This window comes from Vulpes vulpes, chromosome 2 (genome assembly GCF_048418805.1).
Source record: "Vulpes vulpes isolate BD-2025 chromosome 2, VulVul3, whole genome shotgun sequence".
NCBI classification, from domain to species: Eukaryota; Metazoa; Chordata; class Mammalia; order Carnivora; family Canidae; genus Vulpes; species Vulpes vulpes.
This window is the reverse complement of record NC_132781.1, coordinates 1,204,318-1,223,468: the sequence shown is the minus strand read 5'-3', so window position 1 is coordinate 1,223,468 and position 19,151 is coordinate 1,204,318. Positions and strand designations below refer to the sequence as shown.

The following is a 19,151-nucleotide window of genomic DNA, read 5'->3' as shown; positions in this document are numbered from 1 at the left end:
GCACCCCTTGCAGCCAGCACAGGGTCTCTGCTGTTCCCTGAGGTGCACCAGGGGTGGGGGGGGGCAGTGACCAACTTGGGGACTATGGTTGGTCATGTCAACTGCACTGCTGCTGGGAGCAGCCAGCCCTGAGAGCCCCCGGGGCCCTGACGGTGGCCGCTGAGTCTCAAGGCCACAGGACAGGGTGGTAGAGACGGTTGTTTGGAGGCTGGTATCCAAACAGCAAAAGGGGGTGCCTCTGGCTGCCATCGGCAAGGGGATTCAGGACGAGCAGCACGTCAGCTGCAGCCCACACACCCGATAACCGCACTGTCTGGGGGCTTCCAGACTGCGTCCCTCACCTGCTGCAAGCATCTGCCCTCCCCCCTCCAGGAGCAGCCACATCGCCGACGGGCAGGGAAGCACCCGAGGGAGGCGGCTCTCCTCTTCCGGCCCCATAACACGCTGGGGTCTCCCCTTCAGCGGCCTGAGGAGGCCGACCTGGGAGCAGCAGGCAGGCACGCTTGGGGCACAGAAGGCCCCAGGGCCCAGGAATGACAATCTGGAGCACAGCAGTCACTTCAGGAGTTTTATTGGCTTCACGGCGGGGCCGGCGTCCAAGTAACGCTATGGCAGGCCCAGTGGCCACGGCCCCGCAGCCCCGCCGAGCTGGAGCGGCAGCACCCGGGGCAGGCTGGTCAGAGGCCGAGGCAGCCAGCTGCGTCCCCTGGGGAGAGGCTGGGTCCACGCGAGGGCCAGCAGGATGCAGGTGGCGCGGGGGACCCCTCTGTGCGGGAGGAGGTGGCTGAGCTGCTGGGGCAAAGCCTCCGGCGGGGTACCCCCCACACCCTTACGCTGAGCTTGGAGTCTATTTATTTGGACAATAAAGTGCGTTACTGAACAAAGTGACTCAAAACCAGAAGCAGAGAAATCACGCTTTTCTTTCAGCTAAAAGACAAAACGAATTATGCATCTGCCACGACTTCAGAGTGAGGAGAATGTTGGCTGAAGAGAGATGGGAACCAGCTTGGGGTAAACGGGGGGGAGGGGCCCTGGGAGACGGGGGGCTGCGCTCGGGGCCCGGGCCACCAGGCTCCTGCAGCCTCACATCGGATCCCAGGGGCCAGAGCTCCAGCCAGCGCAGCCGCAAAAATCACATCCGCAAGACCGTGGGCGGCCCCTCAGAGAGTGGCTGGGAGCCGAGCTCCGGGACAGTCACCACACACCACACACCGGCGGGGGTCGGTGCTTCAGGCCGGCTTCTCTGCACGTCTCTGGCCCACCCCACCCCCTCGCCAACACCAATGGCTCTGCTGAAGGCAGACCCAACAGATGGGGCCCTGGCCCCGAGAGACCAGTCTTGAGTGACCCACACCAGGTGCACTGGAAGGTGCCAGGCACAGCCCTTACCACCAGAAAAGCCAACACGCAGAGACCAGAGTTCTCTGTCCATAGTGCCGTGGCTAAGGGAGGGTCCCACAGGCCTCCCCCGACCCCAGGGCAGTCAATGTCTGGGCCAGCCTCTCCTGTGGGTGCCATGCAGCTCCGAGACCCAGCCCTCATTAAGGCAAAGAGGCATCAGGGTGCCGCACACACCTGCCTGGGGACCCTAATGCACAGGTGCAAGGCCTGACCATGACCTCTGTCCTGGGACCCCACAACAGTCCCCATGGGCCTCATAACAGGCCAAGCCCATACTCTCACGGGGGCCTGATGCAACGGCTCTGTCACCGTGCAGGAGCCCAGGGGATGGGCAGGGCAATGGGAAGAAGGGGCCAGAGCTCTGGGTCCTGGGCAGCCCAGTGCACCCCGGGGAGGCCTGGCCAGAGGCATCAGCCTCCTGGAGGGGCCGCTGCCCTCCTGCTGGACCACATCTGCAGCTGTGTGGCTTGGCAAGAAAGTCTCAGGCACTGAGGTTTACTTCCAAGAAATGACCGTGGGTCTCTGTCCACCCTCGCCCACCCTGTGTCCTCCATGCACCCGCTCCTGGGAACTCACTACTAGAGGAAAGGAAGTGGGAACTAGTCTCTCTCACTCCCCTTTTATGTAGTTTTTATCTTAAAAAGAAATAAATAAAAGTCTTCTGGGCAGAAATTACTGATAACTGTTATTACAACCAACGCAGACTTTAAAAATCGCACCTGGAGGTCAGGTGAGAGCAAGGAGGAGGGCGGGCAGCAAATTAACCTGCAGATCAAGCACAAGGGAGAGGCCAGGAACCCTGGGCCCACTCAGGTTTCCATGGCAATGGCCCCTGGCAGGGGAAGAGGCGGTCTCCCAGCCAGGGTCTGCCCAGAGCAACTGGGTACAGCAGCCACCAGGAACTCCCAACTGAAACCGTGGGAGGGGTGAGAACAAAAAGCATCCAGAGGAAGGGAAGAGAAAGGTGGATAGTGACAGTAAGCCCTCCCCACCCCTCCCAACCCCAGGGGACGGTTCTGAGGTGCCCGAGTCCTTCCGCCACCTGGGAGGCTGGTACGGGGCGTCAGCCCGCAGAGCACCAGCCTGGCTCTCCCTCCAGGGAAGCCTGCTGCTGAGAAGCTTTGTGGGTCAGAGACCCGAGGGCAGCCACCCTGCCCTGCCCGTCAGGGCTGCCCGCCATCGGGCAATGGTTACGATGATCCCGGCTTCAGAGAGGGCTGGGCTGGGCCCAGTCCTGCCAGCAGGGGCCGGGAGCCCTAGGTCCTCGGGAGGCTGCACATCTCGCAGTGGCCGGTGCCCGGCTGGTTCATGAAGGTGCAGTGCTGACAGGCCCACATGGCAGCCGTGGCGGCGTGCGTGGAGCCCCCGACGGCACCGTACTCGTGGAGACCCGGAAGCTGTACTCCGACTGTGCCTGTGGGTGGAAAAGAAGTGGCCATTCGTTGCTGTTCGGTGTTTCCACATGGGGAAGACATTCCACCCCGGGAGCCCTCTATCGTGCTCCTCGGCAGAGTAAAAGGCGACTCTGGCCTCCACCACAGCCAGAGGCACGGACAGACGGGGCTGCAGGGCCTCCGAGGGGCCCCGCTCGCACACAGAGCCCTGCCGCACAGGGCGGCCGCCCGCAGAACTCAAAGCTGTCAACCGCGACCGGCTCCATCCCACTGCTGCCCTCCTTGCTTGCGGGTCAGGGGCGCCCCCTCCTACTACTAAGGGCGGGTTCCCGGTGAAAGCACGGCCTCTGGCCACCCGTGCCCCTCCTTATGGACATTTGGGCCACTGACACTTTTGAGCTACAACCAACAAAGCTGCCGTCAATGCGCGGGCACACCTCTCTCAGCTCTGGGTGGACCTGTGTTTTCACGTCTTGGGGGGAAAACCTAGGAGCAGGCTTGTTGGATCACAGAGGAAGTCAAGGTGTCTAAAACACGCCGCGGCGGCTTTCACATTGTCACTGGCATGCGTGCGGCTTCCAGCTGCCCTGTAAGCTCGCCAGCACTTGGCGCTGTGGCTGCTTTGACGGCTGCTTTGACGGGGGTGATGGGCTCTTGCTTAGAGTAAACTCCATTTCCCGGCCGACTGAGGCTGCTCAGTGTTGCTGTTCTCTTGTGGGGAAAAGTCTAAGTCACCCAGGTTGTTTTTACATCCTAGTGTAGTTGACACAGGAGGTTCTATCAGTCTCGGGCATATGGCATAGTGACTTGACAGTCCTGTACAGTGCGCGGTACCCCCAGGCAGGTGGGCTCACCCCACCACCATCTTACAGGCTTATGGACTGTTCCCCAAGCTGGGCTCAGCCTGCAGCCTCTCCAGGCACCCCGGACTGACACAGATGGTGCCACAACATTAAAGCTGCTGAGTAGTGTTTCTCCGTGAAGGATCTGAAAACCACACTGCTGGCCTGGGCGGGGGTGGGGTCAGCAAGCAGACAGACTTGCAGAGGGGTGGCCAGCACCACACCACTGGCCACCCGAGGCTGTGGGGCTTCACTGTAGGGAATTTGGTGGGAACAAGCGGGCTCCTGCCTTGGAGTGGTGAGCAGAACTTCAGGAGAGCAAGCGCTCGTGGCCCAGCTGGCCAGCTACAGTACTGCTCTGTCAGATTTGTATGAAAAGAAAACCTGGGGATCCCTGGGTGGCTCAGCGGTTTGGTGCCTGCCTTTGGCCCAGGGCACGATCCTGGAGTCCCGGGATCAAGTCCCACGTCGGGCTCCCAGCATGGAGCCTGCTTCTCCCTCTGCCTGTGTGTCTGCCTCTCTCTCTCTATCATAAATAAATAAATCTTAAAAAAAAAAAAAAAGAAAGAAAAGAAAACCTGACAAACAGTGTAGCACAACCACTACTGAGGCGCTCCAGACCACCGATGCCCCAGGTATCGGTATCGAGAGAACAAGAGGTGTCCGCTAGGCTCCCTCACGGCGTAGGTTCCACTGGGGTCTTTCTTGGCTAATTTTGGTTCTAGTACCTAACCCACTACACTGAGGAAACGGTATAAACATTTCCATGTATTTTCAAAGTTGTCTGAAGAGGGCATTCCAGGATTTCTCAGAGCCACAAAGGAAGGGACCCCACCAGCAGCCCGCCACTCTGAGCCCTCCGCTGGCAGGGCAGGGACATCGGGAGCAGCTGCCCGGGACTGCAGTCCGGGAGGCTCTGCCTGGGGCTGCGAGGTGATGCGGGCCCCTGCGGACACAGATCCCTACATTCTATTCTGTAAGGCTTTTCCGCTTCGTCCATCAAGAAAGGTCTGAGGACCAGGAGTAAGAAGGGAAAAAGAAAAGCCTGAGGAGTGCTGGCCTTTCAGCACTGTGGCGAAACGCCAGGTTTCTGTTTATCTAAAACAGTGATATTCCCAGCAACCTGGGTTGCTCAGTGGGTGTAGCACCTGCCTTCAGCTCAGGTTGTGATCTCAGGGTCCTGGGATCAAGTCTTGCGTCGGGCTCCCTGCTCAGCAGGGAATTTCCCTCTCCTCCTGCCTCTGCCCCTCCTGCTCATGCTCTATCTCAAATAAAATCTTTTTAAAAAATTAGAAAACAAAAAACAATGCAATGACTTTCCAATTGCTCCTCAGATGCTGGATGATTAGCAAATCGTCTACACATATAGGTACGAGCACAGAGCTGAACACCCAAGATCTGTGTGGCTTTGACAGTGTGCATGAGCAGCAATGAAAAAGTCTGTGCGCTTGTTGGACTGCCCTCGACACCCAGCTTGTGCTGGACCTCAGAAGCTTACAGAGTAGTGCCCGGTTCCCTGGGCTCTGGTGATGGGAGGGCAGGGACACTTACTGCACAGCTGCTCGATGGTGGCCCACTGCTCAGACTTCTTCCACGTCTGGGCGAGCTCCTCATTTCTGGTCCTCACTGCCTCCAGCAACAAGCTGATGCTGTCCTGCAAGAACCCAAAAATGAAGACTCCAACTTGTTGTGCGATGGTGGACACACTCTTGTTAATAAGACTCTTCTTCCCCAATGTCAAGACATACTCCAGAGGGAATTAAAAAAATCTCACAGGCTGTCACTATGAAACACAAAATGCCACACACTTAGATCTATAAAATCAAGTGCTAAATTCAGAGCTAAACTTAAGTTCATCCTGAAGAGCTGCCCTCTGCCACGAGCAGACCACTATGCTCAACCACCGAGATACTGAGCTCACATCCCTTATCCTGAGAACCTGGATGCACAGACAGGAGCTCACGGCCATGGGGCCCACCCTCCACCCTCATGCTTTTCCTGGAGGCTTTCTGTCTTCTCAACCGTCTCTAGATCCTACACCTCCAGAGTCCAAGTACAGAAAATTAAAATAGTCTATACAATGAAAAACTACTAAAGCTTCAGGGGATCTCAGGGGCTCCCCAGAAAATGTTTTCCAACAGGTGACTGCCAAACAGTACATGTCTACTGACAAACGGGCCTGGTATATATGAAGCAGGTAGTTTGGGGCCAAGATACAGACACAAGATAGACCGAACAGGATACAAGTGGGGACTGAGGCGCTTCTGCCCTCTGTCACCTTCAGGGAATGTGTCGAGTCAGGGGCTCAGAAGAAATTCATTCCCCTCACTCCGCTGTTCCCAAGGGTCTCAGGCACGAGAAAGGCACAAACTAAGTAAGGGCCTCCTGGGTGGACCCACTGCCCCTACGCTGCTCAGACAGCAGCCACTGTTGGTGACACTTGCTCTCGGCTCCCCGACAGCACGTCTTCAAAACGCCAACTATGCAGCTGTGCACTCAGGGCCTGGATGCCAGCCAACCTTCTGGGCCAAGGCAATAAAACCACAGTTGATTCAGGAGGAGAGGAGATATCAGTAAGAAGGAGGGGCTGTGACTCTGAAACCGTTATAGAGTGCAGCATCTCTAATGCTCCATGCTAGAGGACAGAGCTCAATGTCCTCTGCTTCCCATGCAGTTATGACGAATGGAACTGTCCTCCATGGGGGGGGGGGGACACACATGACACCGAGGCTTAGAGAAGCTGTTTCAGTGTAATTGCTAAATGTGGAAGCTCCATCTCTGTACCAAGAAGCCCCTTGTGAAAAGCCACTGCCCACAGGACCTAAGAGGGACTCTGACCCAGCTTCCCAGCCATGCTCTGGCTTGTGAGAAAAGGAAGCATCTTTTTTATAGCCAAACCCCACCTGGGGACCACCAAAGCCAGATATTCAGTGGGCACGCACACTCAGGCCTGTACCTGCAGAGGCATGACCTCATTGGTGACCAGAAACAGTAGGAGGTGGAAATCCGAGATGGTATCCAGGAACACGGATGAGGTATTCTGGGACAGATAGGTGGCCAAACTGTGGAAGTCCTACAGTGGTGAGGGAGGAAGCAAGTGAGCACGAGCATCCCCGGACAGCCCTGGGACCCAGCCCAGAGAGCCATCTGTCCCCTCCTGAGACACGGCTAAGTTCAGAGCTCAGACACACACCACTCCCCATCCTGTTTGATAACCACTGATGGGGACCCAGGCCAGAGGGACACATGGCTGCAACATGAGCTGTGGCTCTATCCTCCTAGGAGGATGCTCTCAGTACACATGTGACTTATGGACAGGTGTAAGAGAACACAGTTATAAAGCTGACCGAGCTGGCAAATGCATTCACAAGGACAGATCGCTCCCCACCCCCCACCTCCAGGGGGAGAGTGGGCTGTGGGAAGGGCTGACTTTGGGGCTAGAAGACCTGCCTGGTGCTCGCGGCTCAGCTGTACTGCTGACCTTGGGTAGTTGGACCGCGAGGATTGAGAGAGAGAGAGAGAGTATGTTGGGGGGGATTATGCAACATGACCACCTTCAGCAAAACTAAACGCAGGAGGTTCAAGAATGCCACCCAGAAAGTGGCTCTGCACCTTTATAAGCACCCTGAGTCCCCGCACAGATGGGCCATGAGGAGAGCAAAGCATCAGAGAGGTTTTGTAAATGAAGCACCACGCTTCTCAAGAAAATATCCTTATATTCTTTTCTGTGATGCCTGTTAACAATTCAAACAAACATGTCCCAGACCATCCATGTGGCAGCAAGAGGCACCTGCAGCAGAGAGCAGGGGTCACGGCACAGGACGTGCTGCGTTGAGACCAGCACCAAGTGCTAGAAAGCCTGGGTGGCCGGGCCACACAAGGCCACACACGTCCTGGATGGTGCATGAGAGATGAAGCAGGGTGACAGGACAGGAAGCCAGAGCAAGCAGCGAAGCGACACATCTCCACAAGAAATGACGCTTGTTAACAAATAAAAAAGTCGTTAGGAGAGGACACGAGTGACAAATAAATTTGGGGGAAAAAAGAAGTCAAGTGAGAACGGCCCTTCTGGCAGATCCACAGGCCTGGGGCCTCACGGGGCTCTGCTCTGTGGTTATCTGTCAGCCCGGCCTGGAGTGAATGTCAGGGTGATCAACAGTGTCTCAGAGACAGTCCTAGCTGGGCTTCGTCACAAGAATGAATCAGGAGAGTTTGAAAGCTTGGTACTTTCTGGAAAAACAACACTGACACTAGATGAACAAGCAGTAGTTACTTTAAATTATGTTTCTAAAGACAAAGAGCTTACCTGTGTCTCACCCAATACATCCCGGTTTTCAATAGGAAATGGATTTTGCGAAATAGAAAAAGTATAAACTGGATCCTTGGGGAAAGTTGTTGTGATCTAATGAACAAAAACACAAATCCTTGATAAATTGTGATGCCAACAGCGGTGAGGGCGGCCCCAGGTGCCCCAAATAGCCCTGAGCACAGCACCCTCCCCTGAGCTCCGGCCAGAGTCCTAACTGTTCCCCACTGGACACAAGGGTCACCCATTAATGACACCCTAAATGAAAGCCCTGACACTCTGACTCTGGGAAGCAAACTGAAGGATCACTGGTCACAAGTTTTAGGATCATGCCAGTTGTGGGCAGTTTGTGTGTGCTGGCCAGGCTTCCATCTGCCCAGCCGCTCACACAGAGGCCCTCCCCGTGGAGGAGCCAGAGAGTGAGCTCTGGGAACGCAGTGGACGGGGACAGAAGAACTCTCAGGGTCAGCCTTGATGCTGTGAGAGACACAGTGACCTCCAGAGCTTGCAGAGGCTCCTCTGGACATACGGCACCACTGCACGGAGCCAGGGCATGTCGAGGCAGCAGGAGAACCCACGCTTCTGAGATGCAGCACACAGCCCTCCTGCTCTTCCCATCAGACAGGCTGGAGTCAAGAGCTTGTGTCTGAAGGGGAACCTGAGCCCTTCATCTGGCTCAGACATGCTTTAGTAACAGCAGAGGGCATTTTAAATCTAACATATAATCAATAGAAACTACAGGGACAGTGGTAAATGTGCAAGAATCAATACAAATACAGTTTTTCATTCCTCCTGGCAGACGCCTCTCCCCACGAAAGCACCCAAGTGTGAGCTATCAACCACCTTTTGGTTGACACAGCTTTTCCTCTACAATATGACACTAGCGGCAGCAGATTACACCTCATCCAGATTTAGGGTAGCTATTCTGGTTCCTTCGGGACTATTTCTAAAGAATGAAAATGTTGTTCTGGTCTGTTTTCTGCATCAGTGAAGGCAGCGGGCCGTTTCAAGCTGGCTGGCCCAGGATTTGCTGTGACTGTGCCAGCACTCTGAAGGACAAGCTGAGCCATCCGCAGCATCTGAGACCTGAGCCCCACTGCTCTTTTAAAGATTTTATTTTTAAGTCATCTCTACACCCAACGTGGGGCTTGAACTCACAACCCCAAGAGCAAGTCACACTCCATCAATGGAGCTAGTAGCCAGGCGTCTCTCCCACCGTCTCTTCCCCTGGTCTTTTATCGACCAGACCATGCAGCTGGGGGACTCTGGCCACAGCGCCGCGTACCTGCATGGCCTCTGTCAGCTACGGATCCTAAGCCTCAGTCTGTTCCTCTGTGAGACACAGATGACTCCGAGTGCCTACATCCACTAAGGCTCAGACACACAGGCCTTATTAGTCTTAGCTGCTGTCATAGTTCTAAAGACGCCGGAAGAGCCTTCCAGGCTGTAGAGACAAAGGTCTGTGGATGGCACAGCACTTTTGCTTTGGGAGGGCAGAGACGATGGTGGGCCAGCAACAACAGAGCACCTACCAGGCAGCAGATGTGGAATTGAGACATCTGTGTTAGACCTGAAACTCCCCTTAGAGCATGACAGAACCAAAGTTCACTAGGCAGTCTGCGAATATCCCGGATGCCCACCTCGACCTGTATTCCAACAGCCCCAACCCAGCCTGCCTCAGGTCATCTAGCCAATGCCCCGACACATCCACAGCACATCCACAGCAGCCCAGGGAAGGGGGCTCATTCATCCCTTCTCTTGCCTGAAACAGCAGCCTGCTCATGGCGGGCTGCCCCAACCTCGTTCCATAAGAACAGAGAGCCTGGGTATCATAGGGCGGAATGTTCCCTCACAACCAAACTTTACTGACTCAACACACTAAGCAAGAACTCGGCCCATTTCTAAAAGGAAAGAGGTGGGGAGGCCACAGGGAGAGAAGACCTCAGAAAGCTGGCTTTAAATCACGCCGACTCCTCCTAAGTGTATGTTCCATCAATCTGTTTTCATCTTAATTACACCCTAGGTAGTCTAAAAAACAGATGCCTTTACGGCCTAGGTAATAAATACGTTCTCAGGAACTGTCAATTGGAATGGAGCACCGATGGGCTTGGCTCATGGGGACCTGCTGCTCCAAATGCAATGATATTTTACAACCTGAATCACATGCCCTTCCTGAGTCCAAATGTAGCCCAAAGAGATCCTGGCAGGCAGCGGTTAGGAAATGAGCAGCCGCCCGTCCCCTTGGAACAGAGCTGATTGCTGCAAATGTGTTGGGCATTCATGCCGGCGTCCTCGACTGCCCTTTGGCCTGGGACCACAGCTCCAGGACTAGAGCATGCCTCCAGAAAGGAGCTGAGACTGGGACCAGGCATTCTGGAGTTCCACCCAGGAAAGCACACTACCATCTCACTCAAGGACAATCATGGCTACCTGCCGCGGGGGACTGACTCAGGAGGAGAGTGACCCACCACCATGAGCCCGGCTCTGGCAGCTGAGGTCTGGCCAGGGCAGCACCCGCACACACCGCACCATGCACAGTGCCACACTGGGCTCGCTGACCTCCACAGGCTGCCTGGCCAGGTCAGTGGTCCTTTGTTATACTTTAGGTTTGGGAGAAGGTAAATCCTAAGTTGTTTTTAAGGAAATAAAAACATTGAAACTAGAAGAAAAAGACCTTGAAGTCACCAGCTTTTCATGATGACAGGATCTCAATGATTCATATATTTCCCGGGTGTCCATCCTGGGCCAGGCATAGGGGCAACTGTCCAAGCTACTGCTGCTACCCTCACAGGGCCCCCACCCGGCAGCCCAGGGGGGTGGCGGGGCGCTGTACACTTACATCTATGATCAGATACTCCACGGGCAGGGGCCGGGCAAGCTGGGTGATCTCATTGCCAAACTTGTCTATGTCCTGAAACAGGAAATAAAAGTGAGCTGCATGAGCAAAGATGTGACCAGTGACATGGTTTATCTTTTACATGCTCGTCTTAGCTTTTGAATGACTACAATTTATTTTTAAAGATTTATTTATTTGAGAGAAAGAGTAAGAGAGAGAGAGAGGACACAAGAGGAGGGGGGAGGAGAGGGAGCAGAACTGCCCCCCCTCCGCTGTGCAGGACTCGATCCCAGGACCCTGAAATCATGACCCGAGCTGAAGGCAGACGCTCAACCAACTGAGCCACCCAGGCACCCCCAATGACTACAATTCTTGCCTATGTGTATGAAAAGCAGACAGGATACTGTGCGTGTTTTTGCTACACATCCACCTTCTGTCATTTCCTGGAGCTCTGTATGATGGCCATAACATGAAAACCAGCCATGCTTTTAGCTAATGGGTAGTCTCTGCTGGGAGCCTATGTTACAGCCCCCTACCCAGCATACACATCAGGCCTCACACTAACGTTGCCCTGTGCAACACACGGGTCCAGGGCTCCCTCCCACCTGCCTCCCAGGCTACACCTGTCCCCTTCCATCCTGGACAAGCTCCCCACAATCTTGAGCCTAAATGCTAGCTCCTAATGATCTACTTACACCTCTGAAAACCCAACTTAATACACATACGTTAATAAAATAAATACATACGCAAACGAGTACACACACACACAAATACGCAGACATGGAAAACCCCCACCACCAATCTGTCAAAGTCTAAACTTGTTTTGCTTTGTCAGATGCACAGAACATAAAGTTTAATTATGGGGAAAAACGGCCAGCATATGTTCATTAATCATAAAATGACAATTATATCTGATTTATGTCAAACATGCTGAGTTCAAACAGAGCTCTAAAATAAATTCATAAGAACCAACACTTTTCATTAAAGATTCTGTGAGAGGGGGTCATATTTTCTATCTAAATCATCATTTAACATCATATAAATCATTCACTGAGTCATATATAAATTATACATCCATAACTTCCAATTATGGGGCCTTCCATAAAAGTTTACATTTATTAAAGCTCTCAGACCCACCAAATGGATGCCAGGCAGGTCCCCCTGAGGCCTGTAGGATGACGCAAGGCCACCCCAGCATATCCCACCTTTCCAGGGACGTCAGAGGCACGCACCGTCGTTCAAGACAACCTTCCCAGGCTGTTCCTAAGTTGAACCAGGTCTATCATCCTAACGGCAAGTCTGGAGGTCCTATTTGGCCCAGATCCTTTTGTTTAGAAATTAAAATTTCTGGTCTGCAATAAAGCTGTTTATCCATGCCTTCCTAACCTTTCTTCGATTCACAACTAAAGAGAGCTGCCAACCAGAGCCCGCCCCTCTGCTCTCCCAGGACACAGTCCAAATCTAACTACACAGGAAGCATTAGCACCCCATCAAAGGACACATTCCTGGAAACAACACACCATGCTTTGTCTGTCTGGCTTCTTTTGAAGTTGGAATTACTTTCCACTCCATCTGGGTAAGAGTCACTTGTCCTTACACGTGACAGGTGGCTGCCCTGCGCTGGTTTCCACAACAGTCAGGCCGGGCCCAGCTTTCTGTGGCTCTCCCGGCTTGGATGGGGGCAGCCTGAGACATGGGCCGGTGGAGTGGGTCCTGGGGCCCCAGAAGTGGCAGTTTCTCGATAGAGGAGATATGGTAGGAGGCGGGAATCAAATCCAATCACACTAAATCACCACTTCCAAAAATACACGCTTGCCCCTACAAGAAATAACCTGCAACAACTCATATATAATTAGCCCATCTGGAATTCATCTTCCAATCTAATTAAGCTCTAATATGCAGAAACATTCTTCCAGCACCTGTTCGCTTTCATCTTCCCCTCTAGGGATTTTTCTTGTTAAATGCCCCTCTCTCTTTTTTTTCTGCGTCGTGCTATTCTCTTTCAAATTTAACTACCCAACTGTACCTTTCTGCTCCCCAAGAAAATAAAGGTGCTGCATCCCTCTCTGCTCCCCGGGGGAGAACAGGTAACTTCTATCTCTCCCCCGTGCCTCCACGTCTATGTTTCTGCCAGCCAGTCCCCAGCCCTACACAGCATCTCAAAAGCAATTACTTTTTATGGGCGTCAGCAGATGTCGGGCTGGGGGAGGAGGGCCTCTGAATTCCCAGGTCGGCAGCCGACAAAGTGTCAGCGGTTTCATCTCCACAGGGAGGTAGTCTTTGGGATAGGCAGGGGCTGAGGTCCCCGGTGCCAGGCCACCTGCAATGGCCATGTCTGCAGACAGCTGTACCACCGTCGGGATAGCATAGAGAAGTCCAGGGATCTCTGTCTGTGTTTGTGGCAGGACAAGGACAAGCTCCACTGACCTGGTGGTGTCATCTTCCTTAGAAAGGTGAACGAAATCCCTATTGTATTGCTTTTCTCTTTAAAGAATTGGTAAGAAGGATAACAAGTAACACCAGCAGCTTGACCTGAGACTTCACAGGATAAAGAAAAAAATCAAAGTTCTCAGAACAATGTTTCTCAAAAGAATCACTGTCTAGGAAACAATCCTGTCAATAAGCACCTACAGAGTGTCTGTCAGAGGCAAACAGAATCAGCAGCTGACATATATTAGGTGCTGGGGTACACGGTCCAGGCTAGACACCACATGTATACAACCAGCAGGCCCCCAGTGCATGAGGACATCAGGGGCTACGAAAGTGAGTTCACGTGCCTGACGTGGAGTGCCTGGTAGAGGTGAGTGGAGGGGGTTAGAGACCCAGTCTACCCATATCAGAACCCCAGAGCTCAGCACTGGAACCTGGCACACTATGCTCTTCCACCCTGCGCTGGCACCGAGGTCAAACATTCCAACCCCACTCCCACTTGTGGGGACCCTGTGGCCACAGGCTCCAGTCCTGCAAAGTATCCTGCTGAGCAAAACTTGCTACCTCCGACTCCAGGGAAAGAATGGGTACCGCAGGTACCACAGAATCCTTGTTCCTAGACTGGGACATCATGGCAATATGTGGTTCAGAGTCTCTTCTCTTATTGGCAATTTCTTGATTGATAAATTTTCCTGAATAATGCCCATTATGTAGCAAACACAATCTCTTGTAATTAAAATATTTGTTTTTGTTTTTGTTTTTTTTTTAATTTTTATTTATTTATGATAGTCACAGAGAGAGAGAGAGAGAGGCAGAGACACAGGCAGAGGGAGAAGCAGGCTCCATGCACCGGGAGCCGGATGTGGGATTCAATCCTGGGTCTCCAGGATCACGCCCTGGGCCAAAGGCAGGCGCCAAACCGCTGCGCCACCCAGGGATCCCTAAAATATTTGTTTAAAAAATATTAACAAGTGCAGCGGTCTTTACCTTGAGAAATACAGAAACATATTATGGAACTATAATGGGGCACCTGGGGGGGCTCAGTTAAGTGTCCATCTGCCTTCAGCTCAGGTCTTGATCTCGGGGACCTGGGATCGAGCCCCGAGTTGGGCTCCCTGCTCAGCGGAGAGTCTGCTTCTCCCTCTGCCCCTCCCTTAGCTGGTGCTCGCTCTCTCTCTCAAATAAATAAAATCTTCAAAAGGAAAAAAAAAAATCCACAAGGAGAAAATGTAGGTAAATATACAGTTATGGGGTAAAGAATTACTTCCTAAATACAATAACAAAGGCAGAAACTATCATGAAAAAGGATCTTTGAAATCAGAAACTATTTCAGCTTCTTTACAGGAAAAACATAAAGAAAATGACAGCCTGGCATGTGTCTCTAACATACGACAAAGGGTTAACATACAAAACCCGACAAACAATGCAGAAACAATGAATCACCTCACAAATACCCAGTGCTGCACACGCCAAGGCAATCCACAAAGGACACAGGAGACCCTGGGATGAAGCGGGTGCGGAGCAGGGTCCTGACAGAGCCACTGTGCCCACGCGCCAGCAAGGGCAGTGTGGTCTGCAGCCCAGTCTGCATGAGGGAGCTGTGCCACCTTTTTGGAGATTTGGGAGGATGCCTAACACCCTTGAAATACAACTGTCCTTCAACAAATAATGACAGCTCTGGGGATTTGTCCTGAGTAATGTAGAGCACACACCAAGAGCAAGGTAAGGGAAGGGCCGAGGATCACTGCTGAGAAGTGCCAGGTGCTGGGCACAAACCTGGGTCCCTCAACAGCCAGCTCCTTGAAGGAGGGACGACCCCCTCTGCCTCCGTGCCCTCCTCGCCCCTACACCTTGGATCCCACCCTCCTGCCCCACCGCCTGAACCAGCCCACGAAGAGCTGAGTTCCGTGGGACGGTGGGGCTGCCCGGCCCGGCCGACCCCGTCCTCTCACTTCCTTGCAAGGCTTCCAGTGCAACTGACACCAAAAAGGGCTTGCTTGGCTTCGTTCCTGTCCCACCATGCCAGACGTCAAACACCAAACACTGGCCCCTGGGTCTCAGGGTGCTACTCACCGCAGTCTCTGACTCCAGTGCCCACCTGCTCACCCTGGCCAGAGACCTGGCTCCAGCCTGGGTTCCTCCCTGCCACCCCGGAGGCCTCCGGGGCGCTCTGCCCAACGGCCACAGGGAGTGGACATGTGTTCCCTACATTACAGCACAAGTCTTCTCACTGGGTTCCCCAACTCTGTGCCCAGAATGATCTACAACACTGACCTCCCACCCACAACCTGGTATCCAAGCACCTCCTACCACACATCACACTGCTTTCAGGCCCACCTCACATCTCCCTCCTGTGGCCATCTCCGAATTCCCCAGACCCTCTGCTCCACACCAGTCACCCCTTGCCACAGGACCAACACCAGGAGCACTCACGTGGATCATTTTTCTCATGTTACAAAAACCCCAAATGAGAAAACATCTTGTTCCCACTTCCCACACGAACACTGTCCATCACCTCCCACCTTTCCAGCAGACTCGGTTTTTGGCCGGCCTCTCCTTTAAATCCACACTAGCCAGCCCTGCGTTCTCTACACCAGCTGCTCGGGCCCCGATGGCCACATGGTGCCCACAACACTCCCATTCTGGGACTGTCAGCACCACATGACAAGGTAGCTGTTTCTCGGCTTGGCTTCCTGGTGCCCCCTAGCATCCCAGGAGTGCACACTCTGTCTCTGCTGCGGCCCTCGCCTGCCCCTGAATGCTCGTCTCCACCTCTCCTCCCCAACGATGGCATCCAGGCAACAGCCCCTCACACCATCCACGCAGCACATCTGCAGACCCACCTCCAGGTACAACTCACTGTCCCAGGCTCCATACTCACCTGCCCCCGGCCAGGGTGGTATAGAGGCATGGGCCTAGGTCCAGAGCTGCACTGGCACATGCAGGAGCCCTCACAGCACCCAGAACAACCGGAATAGCTTTCAGTTGTTACAGACGCTATGATTTAGCCACATCTTCAGTCATGTGCTCCTTCTTCTTTATAATCACATTTAAATGATTGACCTAGGGGCCCCTGGGTGGCTCAGCGGTGGAGCGTCTGCCTTTGGCTCAAGGCGTGACGCCGGGGTCCTACGATCAAGTCCCACAGCGACCACCCCACAGGGAGCCTGTTTCTCCCTCTGCCTTTGTCTCTGCCTCTCTCTGTGTCTCTCATGAATAAATAAAATCTTAAAAAAATAAATGATTGACCTAAAGCAACAGTAAAAAAATGAGAAGTAGGCCAGATGCAGACAGTGGTTACTGCTCACCAGGCCCCCCTCAGGTCTTTCTATAGAGATCAAGTGTGCGACCATGAGCCCAAAACTCTTGCTTTAAACTACAGAAGGAACCCAAATGGAGTGTAAAATGGCACAGAAAAGGAGAAAGGAAAATACCATACTCTCTTCTGCCCTGAACAGCCCCAAGATAACCCACATCAAGCAGTAGCTCCCTCAGGAAAGCACCTGCTTTTACAAACAACATGCCTTGGATGTCACTGCACGTCTTCCCAATCCTTACTTCTACAGACTCACGGCCTCTCAATCACATCCCCCACCCAGCCCCTTTTCATGGGTTGCACAGCACCCGCCAGGTCATGCAGACCAGAGCGTGGCCACTCACCACCCTCACAAAAGCCCCCCAAGCTCCCCGGGCGTGTCCTCTGTACACTGTACACACACCCACAGGAACATGAGCATCACCACCCACGTATGCTCACGCTGCATATACAGCTATGTACTGAATTTTACGTTTTGAGTTTTATCCTAGGTCCTTAAATAATTTTCAAGCACATGCCTTAAGTGGTCACAATATATTCTACCCGGAGACATATTCTAATTTAATGCCCCATTATTGGACTTTTAGATGGCCTCCCATATTTGTTATCACAGATGACACCATGACGAGTAGCCTCAGGTGAACCTTGGTGCACGGCCCATTTGCAAGGCTGACTTAACCCAGCCACAGCCCACGGGAGGACCAAGAGGATTATTTCCATGTTTGCCTTCAGAGGTCTCTTTGCTCAAACTGATTTTCCTAAAACATATGAGAAATGAGTATCTCAAATCCTACAAGGCTATAAACAATTGTGGGAAGCACGGCAAACCTGCTCTCACTAACAGCCAAATGAGCAATCCGGAAAAAAAACACAGCATGACTTAAAGAAATAACACAGGCTCCGTGATCACAGGGAGCTCACTTCCCAGGGTGCCCGGGGGGCTCAGTCAGTGAAGCATCGGACTTTGGCTCAGGTCACGATCTCAGGGTGCTGGGATGGAGCCCTGCAACGGGCTCCCTGCTCAGTGGGGAGTCTACTGGAGATTCCCTCTGCCCCGCCCCCCACTCGTGCTTTCTCTCAAATAAACAAAATCTTAAGGGGAGGGGGGTGTGCACTTCTTAAGTGCAAGAAATTTACAAGAATGGAAGTAAAAAGCACATTTCCAACCCGATAAAGGATATTACCAAACAAATAAAAAACCCACAAGCAAACTCATAGATAATGATGAAATCTTAAAAGCACTTCCTTTATGGAAGCCTGGGTGGCTCAGTGGTTGAGCGCCTGCTTTCAGCTCAGGTCGTGATCCTGGGGTCCCGGGATCAAGTCCCGCATCGGGCTCCCCGCATGGAGCCAACTTCTCCCTCTGCCTGTGTCTCTGCCTCTCTGTGTGTGTGTCTCTCATGAATAAATAAATAGAACATTAAAAGAAAAAAAAAAGCACTTCCTTTACGGTTAAAAATAAGACAATAGTGCTGGTCACTGGACGTTGTTCTGGAAGCCCTACCAACAGGAGGAGCCGAAATGAATGGGTAGGGAGAGACCATCGCCATTCCTGGATAATACACTCATATGTGCAGAAAACCCAGAGGAATATACATGTGAATTCAGAGGAAGCAATAATAGATATCAAAGTTGCCAAACATTTATCAGTTTCAAATAGCTAAAACATAATTTTAAAAAGACGCTATTTATAACATGTAGAAACCGTAAGTATCAAGGAGCAATCTACAGGCAGGACCTCCATGCCGATGACCCTAAGTCCCTGAGACACTGGGGACATGGAGCAGGCGCAGCACCCCAACATTCGCAGGGGAACTCAGCACAGAAAAGGGGGCCATGAAGTCCTAGTAAGACTTGTTTGTTCTGGTGCAACTTGCGAGCCAGCTGTCTATCTTCTATGGAAGAGAAAAGGGTCAGGAGCAGTCAAGGCTCCTGAAGAAAAGTAAGGTGGGGATGTAAGCAATCAGGCACAGAGCGTAACCGTAGTCAGAGTGATGGTGAACACATAATATTGGTGCCAGCGGAGAAAACTGGCCAATGGAGCAGAGCAGAGCAGAAACACATCCTGGGCGAGGGGACACAGATGACAAAGTGCCACAGATCAACAGGGGTTGAAGTAGAGGGTTTTCAATAAATGGTGTTTCCAGTTGATTATCCAGAAGATTTTTTTTAAAATTAAGAAAGAAGTTGGGCCTCTGCCTCACACCATCCAGTGAAAAAAATTCCAGGTGGGCTAAGAGCTCAAATGTGTAAGACAAAATCATAAACCTCGTATAAGACGATAGACTATCTCATGACTCAACATGCTAAACCCAAACGACAAGAGCCACAAAGCTGACCATGATGAAACAACCTCTGGCATCAAGACACCACAGAGAGGAAACATGAGCCACGTGAAGAGCTGTCACATGTGTCATTGACAAAGGGAAGAAATGGAATACCGGGGACACTTACAAATCAACATGAAAGAGACACAACCAACCGCCCAGGAAAAAACAAAACAAAACAGGAAGCCGACTTGAAATGCACATCACAGGACACAGGACACGGGACATAGGACGAGCCAACACACAAAGACTGATCTCACTTACAATCAGGTGAGTAAAAGTCATAACACAACAAAGAG

The 19,151-nt window shown here is 52.6% G+C and overlaps 1 protein-coding gene across 1 annotated transcript in view; it reads right to left on the bottom strand.

Moving 5' to 3' along the window:
- Positions 1–554: 554 nt before the first annotated feature.
- NPLOC4 (NPL4 homolog, ubiquitin recognition factor) overlaps positions 555–19,151 on the bottom strand; it is a 65,739-nt gene continuing 47,142 nt past the window's right edge. The window contains exons 13-17 of the mRNA XM_072746226.1: positions 10,783–10,854; positions 7,944–8,039; positions 6,594–6,710; positions 5,189–5,291; positions 555–2,815 (exon numbers count right to left, since the gene is read on the bottom strand). Of these exons, the coding sequence (XP_072602327.1) occupies positions 2,658–2,815; positions 5,189–5,291; positions 6,594–6,710; positions 7,944–8,039; positions 10,783–10,854 (546 nt within the window). The 3' untranslated portion in view covers positions 555–2,657. The remainder of the gene's footprint in view (positions 2,816–5,188; positions 5,292–6,593; positions 6,711–7,943; positions 8,040–10,782; positions 10,855–19,151) is intronic.